Genomic DNA, 18,010 nt, shown 5'->3' on the forward strand with positions numbered 1-18,010 from the left:
CCGGCTAAAAATAAGTACTCTACGCGTAATATTGCTTTCTTCAGTGAAAAAGTTGTCTTGTCTGAATCAGGAGAGATATACTGTATGCACAAATCAAGCCCCACTTACAAGTGAAAACAATCCAAAACAATTCTAAACAAATATGTGGGTGGATTTTGGAGTGGACTTTGTCACTGGAAGAAGCGTTATTATAGATTATGGATTGATATTTTGGCCAGAATTGACGGTTTAAAGTTAAAACATCTTAATGATGGATTTGCTTCTTACATACACACAGCTTTTTTCTTCACAAGATGTGGACTGGAGTGGTGTGAATTGCTTGTGGATTATTGTGATGTTTTTACCAACTGTTTGGACTCTCATTCTGACGGCACCCATTCACTGCAGAGGATCCACTGTTGAGCAAGTGATGTAAAGCTACATTTGAAGAAACAAACTCATCTACATCTTGGATGGCCTGATGGATGAGTACATTTCCAGCAAATTTTTGGGTGAACTATTCCTTTAACAGAAATCACAATTAACAGAAATCTATTCTATGGAAGGAATATTAAAAATAAAGAAATTCATAAAACATTCAGTGCGACTAGGGGAAAATGTGGTACTTTGAATATACATGTTATTTTCTAGAAAATGGAGCAGCTCTAGTCTAGTAAACAATATTTAAAATAGTGTTGGCCCAAAGGACAAATCTGATCTACAGTCAGTGTAGCAGGAATCCCTACTCTTCTCATAAAACACATGTACGACAATGAAAATGTATCTGCATAGTGCATGATCGCAAAGTCGACACAGTTTGATATGAATCTGCTGAATGAAGGCCTGTGCTTCATTGTGAGGGTATGTTATGTCTGTACACAAACGTTTTGACAAAGGTCTTCTGTCTCAAAGCGGTTGCTGTTGCCTTGGCAGCCACCATACCAGAACTGTGCACATGCGTTGGCCTCCGGGTCGTAGTACCACATCACTCTGTACTCCCGACACGGCCCAGGATCCAATCCCTGCCTACAGCCTACCTCTGAAAAACAACAACAACAACAACATTGCATTGCATTGACAATGCCTGTTAATACCAGGAGTAAACATCAGTCGGCCTATATTTGTAGTGAAAGCAAGTGTGTTTACCTTTCATGAAATCGTTAGGCTGGGGGGCCGGTGGAGGTAGAGTCCGTGGTGGTGGGCTGATTTCTGGAACAGGCCGCCAGTTTATGGGTGTCTGGGGTCCCAATACTGAGATGGAGGATTGTCTCGTCTTATCTCCAACTGGGGCATCTGTCACCTTAGGAAGCTCATTTAAAAACCCATCAACAAAGGGCATCATCCAGTTGTTGTCAATATGCATGTCGTCATAGTCATCTGGAGAAGAAGTGGTCTCAAACTCTGTTGGAAGTGCATCCTGTGAAAAAGAGACATTTAAAGACTGAGCGGCGTTGGACCGGGCAGCACAACTCATCAGGAAACACAAGCTCTTTCCAGCAAAATATCACCATTAAGCCAGTGCTTATTTTATGATTAAATTTGGAACATTTCATGTGCACACTTTTCTCCATATCTGTGTCTTTAAGGTTGTAGTTTGTTCATATTTCACGATACTATGTGATTTTACTATCAGACCTATTCATTTTAAAAATACAAATACAAAGCAGTTCATACATATAATGACATTTTATACACTTCTTCAATGACAAGCATGCTTTTAATTTCTAATTACATTTTTTTAAAGGGCATAATCTTTGATTAAAACTGCTTCATTGCTTATTAATATTTGCTTTTTAATATTTAAAGGGGTCATATGATGCGATTTCAAGTTTTCCTTTCTCTTTGGAGTGTTACAAGCTCTTGGTGCCTACAGAAGATCTGTAAAGTTGCAAAGACTAAAGTTTCAAATCCAAAGAGATATTCTTTATAAAAGTTAAGAGTCAGTCACACCTACCTAAAACGGCTCGTTCTAACACGCCCCCACATATCTACATCACGATGTGGGAAGATTTGGATAACGCCGCCCAAATGTTCACGCAAAGAAAGAAGGCGTAACTTTTATTCTGGCTGTAGTATTGTTGTTGCTGCCACCATGTTGTGAATGCGCTGTGTGTTTCGTTGTGAAAGCGAAACTACTTTGTTTGGTCTTCCAAAAGAGGACGATATCCGCTTCGTCATGCCTGGAGCTGATCCGTGCTGTTTTTAGCAGCATCATATGACCCCTTTAATAAAAACTTTTGTTAGTTTTTATCCTGAAATCTATTTTAAAACGTTTAATAATAATGATTAAGATGTGTATACTCACATGCATTCAAGTTGTAAGGGAAATATGTTTTTACTATTTGACTTGTTGGCTACACCACATAGCATTTAAGTAAGGTTCATGCAAATGGCATGGGAAAAAAAGATATCGTGCCACAAATCCTTTTTTTTAATTCATGGACATGTTTTAATAATTACTTCACTCTTTTTAGTTAAACTGTTGACGCGTTTGATTACTAAATTTCATCATTTTAGTTCAGTTGTGGCCATGTTTCATTAATTCATTCCCATGTTTAGTTAAATCATGGCCATATTTTAATAATTAATTCCCATCTTAGGTAAATTGTGATCATGATTTAGTTTAGTTAAGTTGTGGCCATGATATAACTAAAAAGAGGAAATGAATTAACACATTATGAACACAATATAAGACCAGTGTTGTGGGTAACATTACAAGTAACGCAATTTATCAGATTACTTTACCAGTAATGCATTACATTTAAATTTATGAAATATCTGAGTTACTTTTTCAAATAAGCAGCACTTTTGGGTTTTTGTTTTTAAAAACAAACAAGCAAGCCCAGCCAAGGTGACAAAAAGTAACACAAAAGTAATGTAATGCATTACTTTCCATAAAAAGTAACTAAGTAATGCAATTAGTTACTTTTTTATGGAGTAACGCAATACTGTAATCCATTACTTTTAAAATAAATTTTCCCCAACACTGGCTAGTATGAGGAAACAAACTATTAAGTCACAGGAACAAATCCTTAATTCATGGTCACAATATGTTTTTTTTTTCCTCTGCATTTCATGTGCAGGGCCCCGAACCAAGTTTATATTTGAGTTTATTTTGCTTATGAGTTTATATAGAGTATTTATTTGCAATATCAGAATGTATTGCTGTCTTTATGTAGAAGTAAATGAAAAAAAATTACCTCTTTGTCCTCTGTGATGAAATAACTCCTGGTGGGAGCCTCAGTTCTGTCTGGAAATGGCTCAGGCTCAACTGGAGGGAATGTTTTGCCGTTCAGACTGAAGAGCGGTCCATCAACACTCTCACAGATCTGACTCAGCAGTTTACTCTCCAGTGCTGAAAAATCACAACAAGTTAGCATAAAAAAATGTTTAGTCAATTAAACCGTATTTAAAAGAAATATGGGCATACATACTGTGCAGGCTCATGAAGTCATCAATCAAGTAGACATAATTTTCATCAGGATCAGATGCCAAAATGTTCATCTCAATCTTAAACTCTGTATACTGGGCATCACTGCTGTTCACGATGCCAACTACGAAGATTTCAATCCCAGCATTGTGAGCCTCTTCCGCGGCGTCTTTCAGCCTCACTGCATCCCGCTTGTCAGCCTGACCGTCCGTCAGCACGACCGCAACCTTTCTTACGCCCGACCGTGCTGCTCGGAAGAGCTGAGTGGCCCGGCGGATGGCGCAGCCCGTGAAGGTGCCCTCGCCCAGGTACGGCATCCTGCGCACAGCAGCTTTAACACTTGCCTGGTCGGAGAGATGTTGTAGGCTGGTCACCACCACGTCCATGTGACTGAAGAGCACCACCCCAACACGTGTGGCTTCATGGCTCACGGACACGCGATCGATCAGAGCGTTCACGAAATCCTTCACCAGATCAAAGTTCTCCGGACCTATACTCTCTGAGCTGTCGATGATAAAGACCAGCTCCAGAGGACTCGTCCTGCACTTCAGACCACATCCTGAGAGAAAACGCACAAAAAGTAAGTGCCCCTACCTAATACAGAACCTATATATAGTTTTTTGTTTGAATAACAGGGATGGTTATATACCACATATTTCCCGGATTATTCTGATCACCTGGTCTCTCTGTGGGATCAAGTTCAATGTATGTTATTTACACAATAGAAGTCGGTGTTCTGAAAAAAAAGTTTGAATATAAATCTTTGACTCACAGATAGGCCGGGCTCTCCCTTCTCTCCTGGTTTTCCCTATAATTGAAATTGAATTTTATTATTAACAGAGTCAGTTTTCAAGGTATAATCTACATTATCCTGAAACCTCAGGTTGAGGTAAATACTGAATTAAAGCTGGCCTACAATCTGTTGTGGTTCCATTAATGTAGCGGTGTGGTCACATTTATTGTTGTTCGTCAAATTTCACAGGCGAAATACAGTAATTTCAGTAGGAATCTACGTGATTGGGAATTTCACATGAAGGCGAAAGACGTTCCCTCGCATATTTTGCATCGGGTCCAAGTTCTTCACACAAATTTGTGACAGAAGACTTCTTGGTTTGAAAGTGACTTCATGCATCGCTACACTACTGACATTGGACAATGGACCTTTTTTTGGTCCGCAACAAAACTTTACCCCAGGCCATGAATTTTATGAAATTTGAGCAATTTCCTCAGATTATCCTGATGTCCGTGTGCAATGTTGGATAGTAGATGCTGCTGGAACCTATTATAGTAATGTATTGATGTAATGTATTGAAGACGTTTCAAGTATCTGTATGTTACAGTGTTTTTATAGTGTAACTCAAGAGGTCTTCGACCCTGCTCCTTGAGACCCACTGTCCTGCAAAGTTTATTTCTTTAACACACTTACCTGTGATTTTTTAAGCAACTTTAAAGACCCTGATAAGCTGATTCAAGTGTGTTTGATTAGGACTGAAGGTAAAGTGCAGGACAGTTGAATAGTTGAATATCTCTGGTGTAAGATTAATGGTTTTTCATGTGCTTTTAACCCAGAAACAGTGTTGTAGTGCTCAAAACTCAACTCTGTCTCGAGTCTGTTTCTGGTTTGGACTCTGTCTTGACTCGGATTCGAGACCAAGTCTGGTCTTGAGTACTAAAACATGCTTGCGGATAGTGGTATGTTGTCCATTCAGACTATCTTTAGGTCTTTGTCTGGACTTGGACTCTACTCTGGTCTCAACCTTGACTTGGACTCAAATGAGCCAGTCTTGACTACAACTCTGCCTGGCAAATGATTCAAACGTTAACTGGAACTGAATGTGAACCTGGTAACTGGGTATTACCTTGGCTCCTGTTTGTCCAGGCATTCCATGTTCTCCTCCCTCTCCTTTTCTCCCACGTTCCCCTGCTGGGCCCCTGTTACCCTGAAACCATCAGATTTTGTTAATTTAGCATTGCATTTGAAAAGTAACATAGTATTAACTACACTGACATATAATACAATCAGGGTCATCTTGTACCTTCTCTCCAGGCAGACCATCACCTGGAGGCCCTCTAGGGCCAGGGGGCCCTTGAAACCCAGGATCTCCCTGTGATCACAAAATGTTAATGTAGAGGTTTAAGCTTCTGTATGGTAAAGTGTTTTGCTTGTTGTCCAAGCTGATTGAGCTATAGTAAGGCCTTTGGTCCTTACCTTGGGACCCTGAATTCCCTCTCCTGGAGGTCCTGGAAGACCAGGAGCACCAGGCTGGCCAACTGCACCCTATAAAAATCTCATATTAATCAATGTTGAATATATTCTGAGCCAATGCACAATTTATTTTAAGAAGTGTTATTGAACCTTTGGTCCCATCAGTCCAATCCCTGGAGGCCCTGAAGGGCCGGTCGTTCCATATGAGCCCCGGTCTCCCTGAAAACAACTACATCAGTTTAGCCGAACTACTAGACTAGACTTTGCGGACTTTCTGTAAGACAGAATAATCATTTATTGTGAATTGAAAAATGACAAATACCTTTGGTCCAGGAATTCCTTGTCCTTCAGGTCCAACTTCACCTGGCGGCCCAGGCAACCCTGGAAGCCCCTGAGAATATATCATATGTATAGATATTACTGGTTTTGTTTTCTGTGTTGTTCTTATCAAAGTCTTTGTCTCCTTTTATGCACCTGTGGTCCGGGGTAACCCTCCCCCTTCATTCCTTGTGGCCCCACTTGTCCTGGACTTCCTCTGTCACCCTGAGACATGCCAACATAGATTTTATTAGGTCAAAAAGAATCATATTAAACATATTAAATATAGTAATAGTCTTTGAGGCTATAACCTTAGGGCCTGTGGTCCCAACACCTGGCTCTCCAACAGGACCCGCGGGGCCTGTAGGTCCTGGCTCTCCCTAACAAAAAAAACACACAACCAACATAATGATTAAGAGCATATGTACAAAACATACAGTAATTTATGACATTAGGTTAGAATGCAAATAGCCAACCCTGTTGGCAAAAGCACCCATTGTTGTTCAGATATTTACCTTTAGTACAAATATTACTTCTTTTTACACTTTGTGTGAATAGTATCTATCACTGTTAGTGAGACATATACGTACCTTTGAACCAGGTAATCCTCGACCTGGAGGTCCTCGTAAACCCATCACACCTAAACTTCCTGGTTCTCCCTAGGCATAAACAAAATCTTTTATTACCAGTTTTTAAAACATGTTTATAGAGTATATAAGAACAACATGGATGGTGAGAGATCAGAGACCAGGGAATATATTTTTGATTTTCAATGTATTTTATGAGTTTATGGGTTTTATGTGTGAATAAATAGCCAGTAGCGTTCGTTTATATCACAGCTTGGGCTAGAGCCGTTCAGAGCCGTTGAGCTCCGTAAAGCCGCATTTGACAGGTTATGCCAGCCACAATCTCATCCATATTGCTATAAAATATAGCATTCTGTGTAGAATTCAAATAGCTCCGATATATGTTGTGGTCTGCGCTGACTCGCGCATGTGATCCGCTCCGTGCTATCGTGTCTCTGGACCGGAGCAGAGTGTGTGTGCGGTGCGGTGGTTAGCGTGACAGCGCGCAAAACCAGACTTCTTTTTTTTCCTCAATGGAAAGCATATTTACACTGTTTGAATCGTTCCCTGTCCCCTATATAGTGCACTACGTGCCATTCACTGTACAGAAAATACTAATTCTGTGGACAAGTGACCGATTTCAGCCGCGGCTTCAGTGTCTATTTTATAGTGTAGGGGGCGGGCGCTTCGGATTCTAGAGAGCATTTGATTGGACAGAAAGTTTGATGAGAAGCTGAAGTACGATGTGACGTCAAAAAAATCGGTGCGCCGTTTTGGCGGACGTGACGAACTGCAAGCTTTGAATGCTTATATCTTCTAAATGCGAATGTTGTCACTGTTTTGGAGCACACTGCCTTATAGATAACCTTAAGACTAACATGTTGATACTAACACCCAAAAAACTTTAATTTTGATTTCATGGGGACTTTAAAAGTCATCTGACATTCCAAACCTCTAAACACAACGACCTGGACATTAACCTCCACATTCCCAATGCAAAATCAGATTGTATGTTTTTAAGCTCTGTCACTGTCCCACCCACCTTGGCCCCCGGGGGTCCTGCTGCTCCTGCACTTCCTGGGAGACCCCGAGTTCCTCTGTCCCCTCGGTCCCCCTGTGGAGAGATTCACAAACAAAATTTACAGTGACATTTTCCACTTTAATACATTCAGATGGGACAGTATTTGAGTATTGTTCAGCTTTTTTGGTTGTAAATAACATGATATGATTTTATTTTGAGACAAAAGCATCATGAATACAAGTCCAGATCACATTTTACCCCAAAATCTAAATGCAAAAATAAGATATCATATTCTGCATAGAGAAAATGTCTCAAAAGTCTAAAAGGTACATGTTATTAAGGAATGTTAAGAAATGTAAAAGTCTCTAAGGACTCAGGATTTTTTATTTTTTTTTATTATTTTTTTGTGGCAGCATATATTTAGAGGAATTTGTATTATCATTCTCAGTGAAAATGTAAAACAATATAAAAATATGATTACAATATTACATTTTTACAAAGATTCTTTTATTTCAAAGAGTCTTTTCTGCTCACCAAACCTGGATTTATTTAATCAAAAATGTACAGTAATTTAAAAGATCATTTATTTCTGTGATGCAAAGCTGAATTTTCAGCATCATTACTCCAGTCGTCAGTGTCACATGATCCTTCAGAAATCATAATAATACACTGATTTGCTGCTCAAGAAAGATTTCTTATTTTTATCAATTATTTCTGCTTATTATGAAGAGTATTTATTTGAAATAGAAATTTTTTGTAACTTCATAAATGTCTTTATTTTGTCCAATGTACTTTCTTTAAAAATAATTTCAAAAAATTAAAAAATAATAATTTTAATATGAAATACAAACTGGACCTGGCTGGTTTTGTAATATTCCTAAAATAATCATATAAAATATCTGGTGTCAGACATATTTCCATCATTTGAAATGGTTACAACCTGTGTAAAACTGACTTTGAATCAGTAAATTCAGTAAATGTATACTGTAATGTAAAGCTTGCATTTAATGGCAGGAAATATATTACTCTCATTGTCACCCAAAAGGGCAAATATTAGCGTGACTCAATGTTAATGAATGTATGCTGTGAATCACTGTTTGGCCATAAGAGCTGCATGCACATATCAGTTATAACTAGATCTACGCATACAGTTGTGGTAACTAAAAAACCTATCAGAGCATCATTGTACCTTCTCACCAGGAATACCTCTCCCGGCTGAGCCCTCTGGACCTCTAGCACCAGGTAAACCCACCTCACCCTAACATAATGAACAGAATATAGAAATGCCAGGGGAGTAAACACATATAAACAGGAATTCAATGCATGCTGTGGTGAAATCCCAAAGCTTTATTAGATGCTTTCCTATATTTGCACTCATAAAACAGATAAGAAAGAATTACATTTCTTAGCCACACCTTAAAACAGCATGACTTCATATGACATTCATTAATTTTTTAAAGCCAAACCACTGTTTAAATTTTAAATTAAATCTGTGACCCAGGACGTTGTGTCCTACCTTTGGACCCACAGATCCATCTTCACCTGGGATACCAGGAATACCAGGTGCTCCGTCTGGGCCTGGTTCTCCCTAAAGTCATAAAACCAATGTATCGCTATTACACAAAACATTTTGGTGGTGTTTACTCAATAGTGTATATTGAAAATATAGAAACAGATAATATTTGATTTAGTTTGTAAGGACATTAAAATTGTACATACTTTTGGTCCTGGTTCTCCTATTCCTCTCTCACCTTGTGGTCCAGGTTCTCCTGGAAAGCCCTGATCACCCTGGGATCAAATTTGAATATACTGTACATTTATGAATTAAATTTTCATATAATTTAAAATAATATTTCATTTAATTAAAAATGTAGCACTTTTGTTAAATGCGTTTGTCAGTGTTTTTTTTTTGTTTGTTTTTTCTGTTTAGCTTTAATATATTTTAAAATTGAGTTTTATTTTTAGTAATTTTATAACTTCAACTTATTCATTTCTGTTAGGTGCCAAGGCAACATTTCACATTTTTGTAAAAACAAAAATAAAAAAATATTTTTGGGTGAACTATTCATTTAAATGTGCTTTACTTATGATAATATGGATTGAAAGTACTTATTCAGAATACTCTCTAAAGATACAGTTTCTTGCATTTAATATCAGACCGCTAATCTAAAAAATAAACACACACACACACACACACACACACACACACACACACAATGTACCTTAGTTCCCACCATGCCCACTCCAGGAGGGCCTCTTGGGCCAGGTGGTCCTATGGGTCCCGGGTCTCCCTGCAGCGAGAAACACTATATCACAAAGTGTTTGCAAAATGAAAACCGTACTATGATTTCCTATAAAATAATGTAGGATGCAGCCTATGGATAGATAAGAACTTCTCTTTGCCTTTTCACCCTGGAGCCCAACTCCTGGAAATCCCATCAGTCCAGGCAAACCCGCTTCCCCTGTGTTACCCTGCAGAAGTAAGGAACAACTAGTGTCGTATTGCTGGATCTTATTACACTCGACAACAGCATGTTTCTTATTAAATTGAGATTATACTATACCTTATCACCCTTGATGCCAATCCCAGGAGGTCCACGTCCACCCTTAGGACCCTCAAATCCTTTGTCACCCTGAAATGTGGTGAACAACAGTGCATCGGTACATGATTAACTCATAGAGCTCAACCAGTCACATCAGTGCTAATGAGCAGAGCCTTGTAAAATACTGATTATTACATAATGTACTTAAATGTGAACTGAATGTAATATTTTCAGACACTTAATTGCATGAAAATTTCAAGTTAGATGGAGTTTTTTGTTGTTAACTCTTGCCTTTGGTCCTGGTAAACCCTCTCCGGGAAACCCTTGGTTGCCTTGAACCCCTGAAGGTCCTGGTGGGCCCTAACAAACAGATACTAAATATTAGTATATTATATATACATATACAGTGGATAAGATGTCTGATAGTTGCCTGTTACAGTGTAACTCATGGCTGAGGATGTGTATCTCCCTCTAGTGGTTACTGACGTATCACTTACAGGCAGTCCTGGCTCGCCGATACCAACTGGTCCAGTCGGCCCAGGTCTGCCTTGGCCACCTTTTTCCCCCTTTCAAAACACAAAGAGTATGCAAAAATATGATTCTATTATAATTATACAATAATAAATGCATATTGATACACAACCATTCAAAAGTTTAGGATTTGATTAGATGTTTTTAATTGTTCAAGTCTCTTATGCCCACCACGGCTGCATTTATTTGATAAAAAATACAGTAAATACAATAACATTGTGAAATATTATTATTGTTTTCTATTGTAATATATTTCAAAATGTAATTGATTCCTGTGATGCAAAGCTGAATTTTCAGCATCATTACTCCAGTCTTCAGTGTCACACGATCCTTCAGAAATCTTGTCATTCGATTACCTTTGCACCAGGAAACCCAACCCCTGGGTCCCCTGGAGGGCCGGTGGGTCCGCTAGGTCCTCGTTCACCCTGTATAGATGTCACTGTCATTCCATGTCGTATCATTTTCATGTTTATTGTTCATAATATCACATCACATCCTAATGGTGAGAGGCAGTCTCCTTACTTTAGGTCCGACAGGGCCCTCAGGGCCAGAGTCGCCAGGGTTTCCACTCAGTCCCTGCAACACACAGGCATTCAAGTATTGGTCTATATAATATAATTAACTTCAAACTAATTACACTTCATCTATGAGCTGACTGTACTGACAGAGTGTGTGTTTTGATATGTTAAAGGACTGTTCCCATTCATTACAAATTAATTCATAATGATAGCATACATGCTTTTAAAAAATAAAGTATTACTGATACAGGGGCCGTATTACAGACACATCTTGACCTAGATTCCTGTTCTATGTTTAGTAATTAACTTCACTTAGAAAATACAACTCATAGAACTCAAATCTTAAATTAAGTTAACCTGCTTATAGGAATTTGTCATAGATCATCCGTCCGATCTTTACTAAATTTGGCACATATCAGCAAGGCATGGTGCTGGTAAAAAGTTAAAAAGGATTTAGATTTGTCTAAATGTTATTAAATGAAAAGATATTAAATGGTCTGGCATTGCTAATTTTTCACAAACTGAGCTATGACACACTTAGACTACAGGACATTCAGATGTCAACATTGTACCTATGTGGGGCATTACAAATGAAAATCCTTAATAACGCTGTAACCATATAGTGGACTGTGGATCTGATAACATAATATGGCTCGGCTACAGCCAATCAAATTTGAACAGGTAATAACTTCAAACCTGAATAGCTGGCCGTTAAAATACTGCATATTTGTACAGTGTGTAAAAATTAGTATGTGCAATAAATTTTGTGAAAATCGGCCGGAAGATGATGCTGTTCTTTATGGAAGCCTGTTTCTGCCGCTGAATAAAAAATAAAAGAAGAATTGAAACTTTTTATCTCACAATTTTGACTTTTGTCTTGTAATTGTGAGTTTTTGCCAGTTAATTTCTGACTTTTTTTTTCCATAGAATTGCAAGTTGTAAAGACAGAACTGCAGGATAAAAATTCGCAATTACGAGTAACCAAGTCAGAATTGCGAGATATGAACTCACAATTCTGACTTTTTTCTCGAAATTGCGTAATATAAACTTGCGAGTTATAAAATCAGAATTGCGGCATAGAAACTTGCATTTGCGAGAAAGTCAGAATTGCGAGATAAAAACTTGCAGCTCTGACTTTTTTCTCACAATTCTAATTTCTCACAATTGCAAGTTTATATTTTGCAATTCTGACTTTTTTCTTTTAATTCTGACTTCTTTTTTCAGAATTGTGAGATATAAACTTGCAATTGCAAGTTACAAAGACCAATTCTGAGGAGAAAAATAGAGTGACTATATTCTCAGTCACAAATTTATATCTCGCAAATTTGACTTTACAACATTGAATTGTGAATTTATATCATGCAATTCTGAATTTAACTTGCAATTTTGAGTTTATGTCTTGTAATTCTGTGAAAAGAAGTCAGAATTCTGAGTTTATATCACAGTTCTGAGCAGAATAAAGTCAGAACTGAATTGGCATAAACTCACAATAGTGATAAAAAAGTCAGAATTGTGGGATAAAAATTCGCAATTACCTTCTTTTTTTATTCAGTGGTGGAAACGGGCTTCCATAATTTTAAGCAACTTATTGTATTGCGGTTAATTGTTTAGCACATAATCATTTTTTTTAGGTCTGGCCTATTAGGACTAATTATATCCCTTGTGCGCAAAGTCTAAAAACTCATCAAAAAATAAATAAATAGCATGCAGAGATATGGACATTCTGAAGTTACACGTATTTCTGATGCTTAGACGGCAAACAGCAAATTGTAAATTATCAGACATTTCAACTCAGAGATGAAGTCTGTAATATTCAGTTCAATACTAGTGTTGTCCAAAAGAGGAGCCACGGGATAATTCATCATATCAGGATAAATCACTGTATTTAAAATCTTTTCCCAACAGTGTTCATCAGTTTGAATAACTGAATAACTTAACATGTAGTAAATAAATGGGTAACACTTTATTTCGATAGTCCACTTTAGACATTCTATTAACAGTAAGTAACTTTGCAACTACATGTCAACTAGCAGTTAGTAGAGTATTAGTAGACTGTCTGCTTAATATCTTCTAACACTTTCTTTGTCAACTTATTCTACTAACCCTAAACCTACCCTAACAGTCTACTCTGAGAGTTAGTAGACATGTAGTTGCAAATTAATGAGAATTAGTTGACATGTAGTTACAAAGTTACCTATAGTTAATAGAATGTCTAAAGTGGACTATCGAAATAAAGTGTAACCAATAAATGCATATACATTCATATCTCTGTTGTGCATTTTCAGAATTGCGTGTATTTCTGTAGACTATTTAATTAAACCTCTTAAACTGTTTTATGCAGACCTTGACCCAAATTGGTCAGCTTGCTTCCACAAATTGTAGCTGCCTCACAAAAACTGAAACAGACAAGGATAATAAAGCTAGCCGTGCCATCACTTATGATGTGTTTTCATTGGACACATGACAGCCAGACAGATTCCCCGTCACCAGAGAATAGACTGTGTGGGAAACTGAAGCTCTCTAAATCTGAATCAGGTCAAAAAACGGAGGCTGCTGTCATCACACCAAAAGCACAGGGACAGAGACTGAAGGAGGAGGGCAGGAGCTAGTAACCCCTGTCCTTATGCTAATCCAGAGGAACAAAGACAGCCGTCAAAGAGGAACAATGGCCTGTAGGCCTGGATTCACGGCTTTAGCTATGTTACATTAGTGTAAAAACAGCACTTAATCCCTCGATCACATTCCATTAGTGCAGGGACAGGAGAGATCGTCCGACTGTGTGAGCCTGCACTTGGGAGGTGCATTATTCTTACTTTATAAGAATGATATACTTCATTATTAGGTTGTGCTATTCTTCTGTCTATATGCAGATTTCCAGATATTGAAGTGGGATCAAAAGTCAGAAATTTTCTGCTTATATGTCACCCATAATTCAAAAGAAAAAATGGTAACACTTTAGTATAAGGAACAATTCTCACTATTAACTAGTTGCTTATTAGCATGCCTATTAATAACATATTGGCTGTTTATTAGTACTTCTAAAGCACATGTTCTGCACGATCATATTCTACATCCCTAATCCTATCCAATACCTAAACATAACAACTAGCTTACTAACTATTAATAAGCAGCAAATTAGGGGGTTATTGAGGCAAAAGTAGTAGTTAATGGTTTATTAATAGCGAAAATTGGACCTTAAAACAAAGTGTGACCGAAAAAATACATGATTCAATTTTGCATGAAAAAAATTAGACTTCTTTAAAAATTAAGACAATTTTTTATATTAATTTTCAACTCAAATTCTTATTACTGTAATGCAAAAGCCCATTATCAATATTGAATATAATAAAAAAAAATAATCCTGTCTGAATGAAATAATAAAAAAATAAAAAAATAAAACAGATATATCATATTATGTCATATTCCAGTCCAAAGTTTGAGGTCGGTTAGATTTTTTAAATGTTTTTGAAAAGTTTCTTATGTTCACCAAGGCTGCATTTCAACAAAAATAAAAAAATAAAACAGATATATCATATTATGTCATATTCCAGTCCAAAGTTTGAGGTCGGTTAGATTTTTTCAATGTTTTTGAAAAGTTTCTTATGTTCACCAAGGCTGCATTTCAAAATACAGTAAAACAGGAACCTAATATTGTGAAATATTATTAATTTAAAATGTATTTTCATATATTAAATCGTTTAAATAGAATATATTTAATATATAATAATATATTTTATATACAAATCTGATTTTTTAGCAGCCATTACTTCAGTGTCACGTGATCCTTCAGAAATAATTATTAGAGTTAATATATTTGTAGTAACAGTGATGAGTTTTATACATTTGACAATTATTTTCTGGATTTTTTATCAAAAGAAATAGTTTTTCAGTTTTAATTTATTTAGATTTTACAATCATTAATATTATAATATTCAAATCATTCTTTTTTTTTACATAACAGTACTAAGAATAACTGTCACCGAAATAATGGCACAATGCAACAAATCATAATGATAAATCAAGGTAAATTCATGCATATATCACAAACTTGATAAAGGCAACCTGATCTCCTCGTGGTCCACGTGGTCCTGGGGGTCCATCCGGGCCCTGTGGGAATGAAAGATAGGATCATCATGACACATACAGACCACAGATCCAGAGAATCATTTCATAAAACCTACTTGATCTCCTTTAATCCCTGGAGCACCACATTTTCCTTTCCCGCCCTACAGAACGGAGACAGAGTGAAAGTAAGTTTCATTGTCCTTCTGTCTGATATCATCTATAACACTTCACCATCAGGCTGTCTTCTGTGAAACACTGTACAGTCAGGATGAAACACTCTCATCGTTTGCTGATAAGCTTAACAGCTTCATGTTGTAGAGAAAAACAAGTGAATTCACTGTCATTAAGTTAAATATACTTGCCTTTTCTCCTTTTGATCCTGGTCTTCCCTGCAATAAAAGAAGCAATCAGAGACCCAGCAATGAACATACAAACAAAACGTATATCCATAACTATTTTAGAGTAATATATCAGGATATAGTACCCTTAGACCCTCTAATCCTGGACGTCCATTTAAACCTGCCCCTCCCTATGGAAAAACACAGAAAATCATATTAAATCAGATTTGAAAACACCACATCTTGCCAAAAATAAGACAGAATTAGTACACTAAAAACTTACTTTAGATCCTTTAGGACCAGGAGGCCCATCAAATCCTGGATCGCCTGGTTTACCCTGACATTGACAAGAAATGACAGAATGAGCAGACATAATAATAATTTCAATTGTACATTTTTAAAGAACATGGTTAGATACATTTTTCTTTGTGCAACTGAAGGATATTCATTGACAAGTGCAGGCTTTCCCATTCAGTTCAATAAGAGTCGGTGGATTTGATTTCTGAGAATGATGGAGTGTTGATGCGAGACGTTCTGGGGTGCGTTTACCGAAAGCAACTATGGTCGCAAGTTCCGTCATTGCTAATAGAATTCAATGGAACTAATGACCATAGTTAGCTAACGATGGTTTTGGGAAACGCACCCCTGTTTTGTTTATCTCTGCATAATCCGCTGGTCTTGATCTTTAACCCGTCTGTGAAGCACAGAGAGGCCCTGGCGAAAGCTCCAGCACCTGCTACATTTGCAGTGTGGGAAACACTTCCTAGTCTTTCATGTGCCGCCCTGAATCCACCTGCTGTGCTCTGGCCGTAAACCAGAGCTTTCGGAGCGATGGAGTTAACCGCTTCATCAAACACAGCTCAGAGAGAGAGGATTACTGCTGTTTAACACTTCTTCCTCAAACTGTTTGAACTCTGTTTGTTCATGAGCACAGATCAGGCCGGGCTCTACCGAGTGTTTCTTCTACATCACAGGCCTGATGTCTGATGTCTATATTCTGAAACACCATTCAGAGTATTCAGATTACCATTTACAGATACAGCTAAAAAATTATGCCAGGTGCAATGCTGTTTTTTAAGTTTCATTGAAATTTCATAAACATTTTCTTAATTTTAGTTCAGGTTTTAGTGATTTTGAAGTGTTTTTGTTATTTTTATTGGTTTTAATTTTTAGCACAACAAAGTTAAACTAACTTAAAATATTGCCTTGGCAACTAACTGAAATAAGTTTATATATTTTTTTTTTTTTTTTTTTGAAGGGTCAGTATATATAATGAGTTCTGTGCCATCTGAAATTTTCTTTTAAAATGAGCATTTTTCTCAGGCTCCTATGTTTATGTTCAGTTATTTCACTTTAATAGCAATGAAAAGAACCTATTCATTGCCATTAATATGAAATGACTGAACCTACACATAGAAGCCTGATAAAAATGCTCATTTTGGAAGAAAATTTCAAACAGCACTTAGAGGCTTTTGCATCTGATATATATATATATATATATATAACATTGCCTATCACTCTGATTTACCGGACTGTGTTGTGATAGATTTTTTCTGTAATGGCATTAATCAACCGCTAAAGTCGAAGCTCATACTTGAGGGTCCGCGTTCGTCACTGTCAATTTATGGATTATGCTTTATTGACTGTGGGCTCTTTGTGTACTGTGGGTATCGTGGAGGAAGAACGTGATACCGCGTCTGTGCCTGTAATGGTGGCTGCTGAGTTTAGTCAACCACAAGCTCCGGGATATTCAAGTTTACTGATCACTACTCCGGTGATACAACCCGCTCGTGAAATGGCGGCCGCACCAGAGTGCGCTCGCATGATGGCGGCGACAGCGGAGCACGCTCACAAGATGGCGGACATAACAGCACCCAGTCATGTCACAGCTGCCCATCTTGAGTCCAGTCAAGTCACCATTGATCCTCCTGAGTCAAGTCAACTCACAGCAGATCTTCGTGAGGCAAGTCAAGTCACACCTGTTCTTCATGAGTCCAGTCAAGTCACAGCTGATCTCCCTGAGTTCGGCCAAGTCACGGTTGATCATCATGAGTCAGGTCAAGTCACAGTTCGTTATTATCATGAGTCAAGTCAGGTCACAGCTGATCTTCCTGAGTGAAGTCTAATCACAGTTGATCTTCCTGAGTCGAGTCTAGTCACAGTTGATCGTCATGAGTCAAATCGAGTCACAGTTTATTATCATGAGTCTGGTCAAGTCACAGCTGATATTCATGAGTCTAGTGTGGTCTACTGTCTGGCTCTGGTGGTTCCCTGCTCCACCTGTACTGCCGGCTCCACCCTGGCTCTCTGCTCTGCTGGTTCTGCCTCAGTTCCCGGTCTCTCCACTTCCATGTGGACCTGGCCCTCCATCCCTCCCACTGTTCCGCCTCCACTCCACCGCCCTCCGTCTGGAAGCCGCTCCTTGGGGGGGGGGCTCTGTTACGTATCCGGTCCATGAACTTCCGTCTGCTAGCCATCAGAGGTCACCCTTTCCC

The 18,010-nt window shown here is 37.9% G+C and overlaps 1 protein-coding gene across 1 annotated transcript in view; it reads right to left on the reverse strand.

The window, feature by feature from the left end:
• Window positions 1-452: 452 nt before the first annotated feature.
• Window positions 453-18,010, reverse strand: part of col28a1a (collagen, type XXVIII, alpha 1a) — a 23,691-nt gene continuing 6,133 nt past the window's right edge. Inside the window, exons 6-35 of the mRNA XM_016466254.1 lie at window positions 15,799-15,852; window positions 15,662-15,706; window positions 15,540-15,566; window positions 15,294-15,338; window positions 15,175-15,219; window positions 11,117-11,170; window positions 10,951-11,019; window positions 10,561-10,629; window positions 10,355-10,423; window positions 10,085-10,153; window positions 9,924-9,992; window positions 9,743-9,811; window positions 9,240-9,308; window positions 9,037-9,108; window positions 8,710-8,778; window positions 7,542-7,613; window positions 6,524-6,592; window positions 6,245-6,313; window positions 6,090-6,158; window positions 5,938-6,006; window positions 5,766-5,834; window positions 5,619-5,687; window positions 5,446-5,514; window positions 5,269-5,349; window positions 4,182-4,217; window positions 4,059-4,095; window positions 3,414-3,968; window positions 3,180-3,334; window positions 1,126-1,396; window positions 453-1,018 (exon numbers count right to left, since the gene is read on the reverse strand). Coding sequence (XP_016321740.1) covers window positions 846-1,018; window positions 1,126-1,396; window positions 3,180-3,334; window positions 3,414-3,968; window positions 4,059-4,095; window positions 4,182-4,217; window positions 5,269-5,349; window positions 5,446-5,514; window positions 5,619-5,687; window positions 5,766-5,834; window positions 5,938-6,006; window positions 6,090-6,158; window positions 6,245-6,313; window positions 6,524-6,592; window positions 7,542-7,613; window positions 8,710-8,778; window positions 9,037-9,108; window positions 9,240-9,308; window positions 9,743-9,811; window positions 9,924-9,992; window positions 10,085-10,153; window positions 10,355-10,423; window positions 10,561-10,629; window positions 10,951-11,019; window positions 11,117-11,170; window positions 15,175-15,219; window positions 15,294-15,338; window positions 15,540-15,566; window positions 15,662-15,706; window positions 15,799-15,852 — 2,757 coding nt within the window. The 3' untranslated portion in view covers window positions 453-845. The remainder of the gene's footprint in view (window positions 1,019-1,125; window positions 1,397-3,179; window positions 3,335-3,413; window positions 3,969-4,058; window positions 4,096-4,181; window positions 4,218-5,268; window positions 5,350-5,445; window positions 5,515-5,618; window positions 5,688-5,765; window positions 5,835-5,937; window positions 6,007-6,089; window positions 6,159-6,244; window positions 6,314-6,523; window positions 6,593-7,541; window positions 7,614-8,709; window positions 8,779-9,036; window positions 9,109-9,239; window positions 9,309-9,742; window positions 9,812-9,923; window positions 9,993-10,084; window positions 10,154-10,354; window positions 10,424-10,560; window positions 10,630-10,950; window positions 11,020-11,116; window positions 11,171-15,174; window positions 15,220-15,293; window positions 15,339-15,539; window positions 15,567-15,661; window positions 15,707-15,798; window positions 15,853-18,010) is intronic.

Source organism: Sinocyclocheilus anshuiensis, unplaced genomic scaffold (genome assembly GCF_001515605.1).
Source record: "Sinocyclocheilus anshuiensis isolate Anshui unplaced genomic scaffold, SAMN03320099.WGS_v1.1 scaffold132, whole genome shotgun sequence".
Classification (NCBI taxonomy): Eukaryota; Metazoa; Chordata; class Actinopteri; order Cypriniformes; family Cyprinidae; genus Sinocyclocheilus; species Sinocyclocheilus anshuiensis.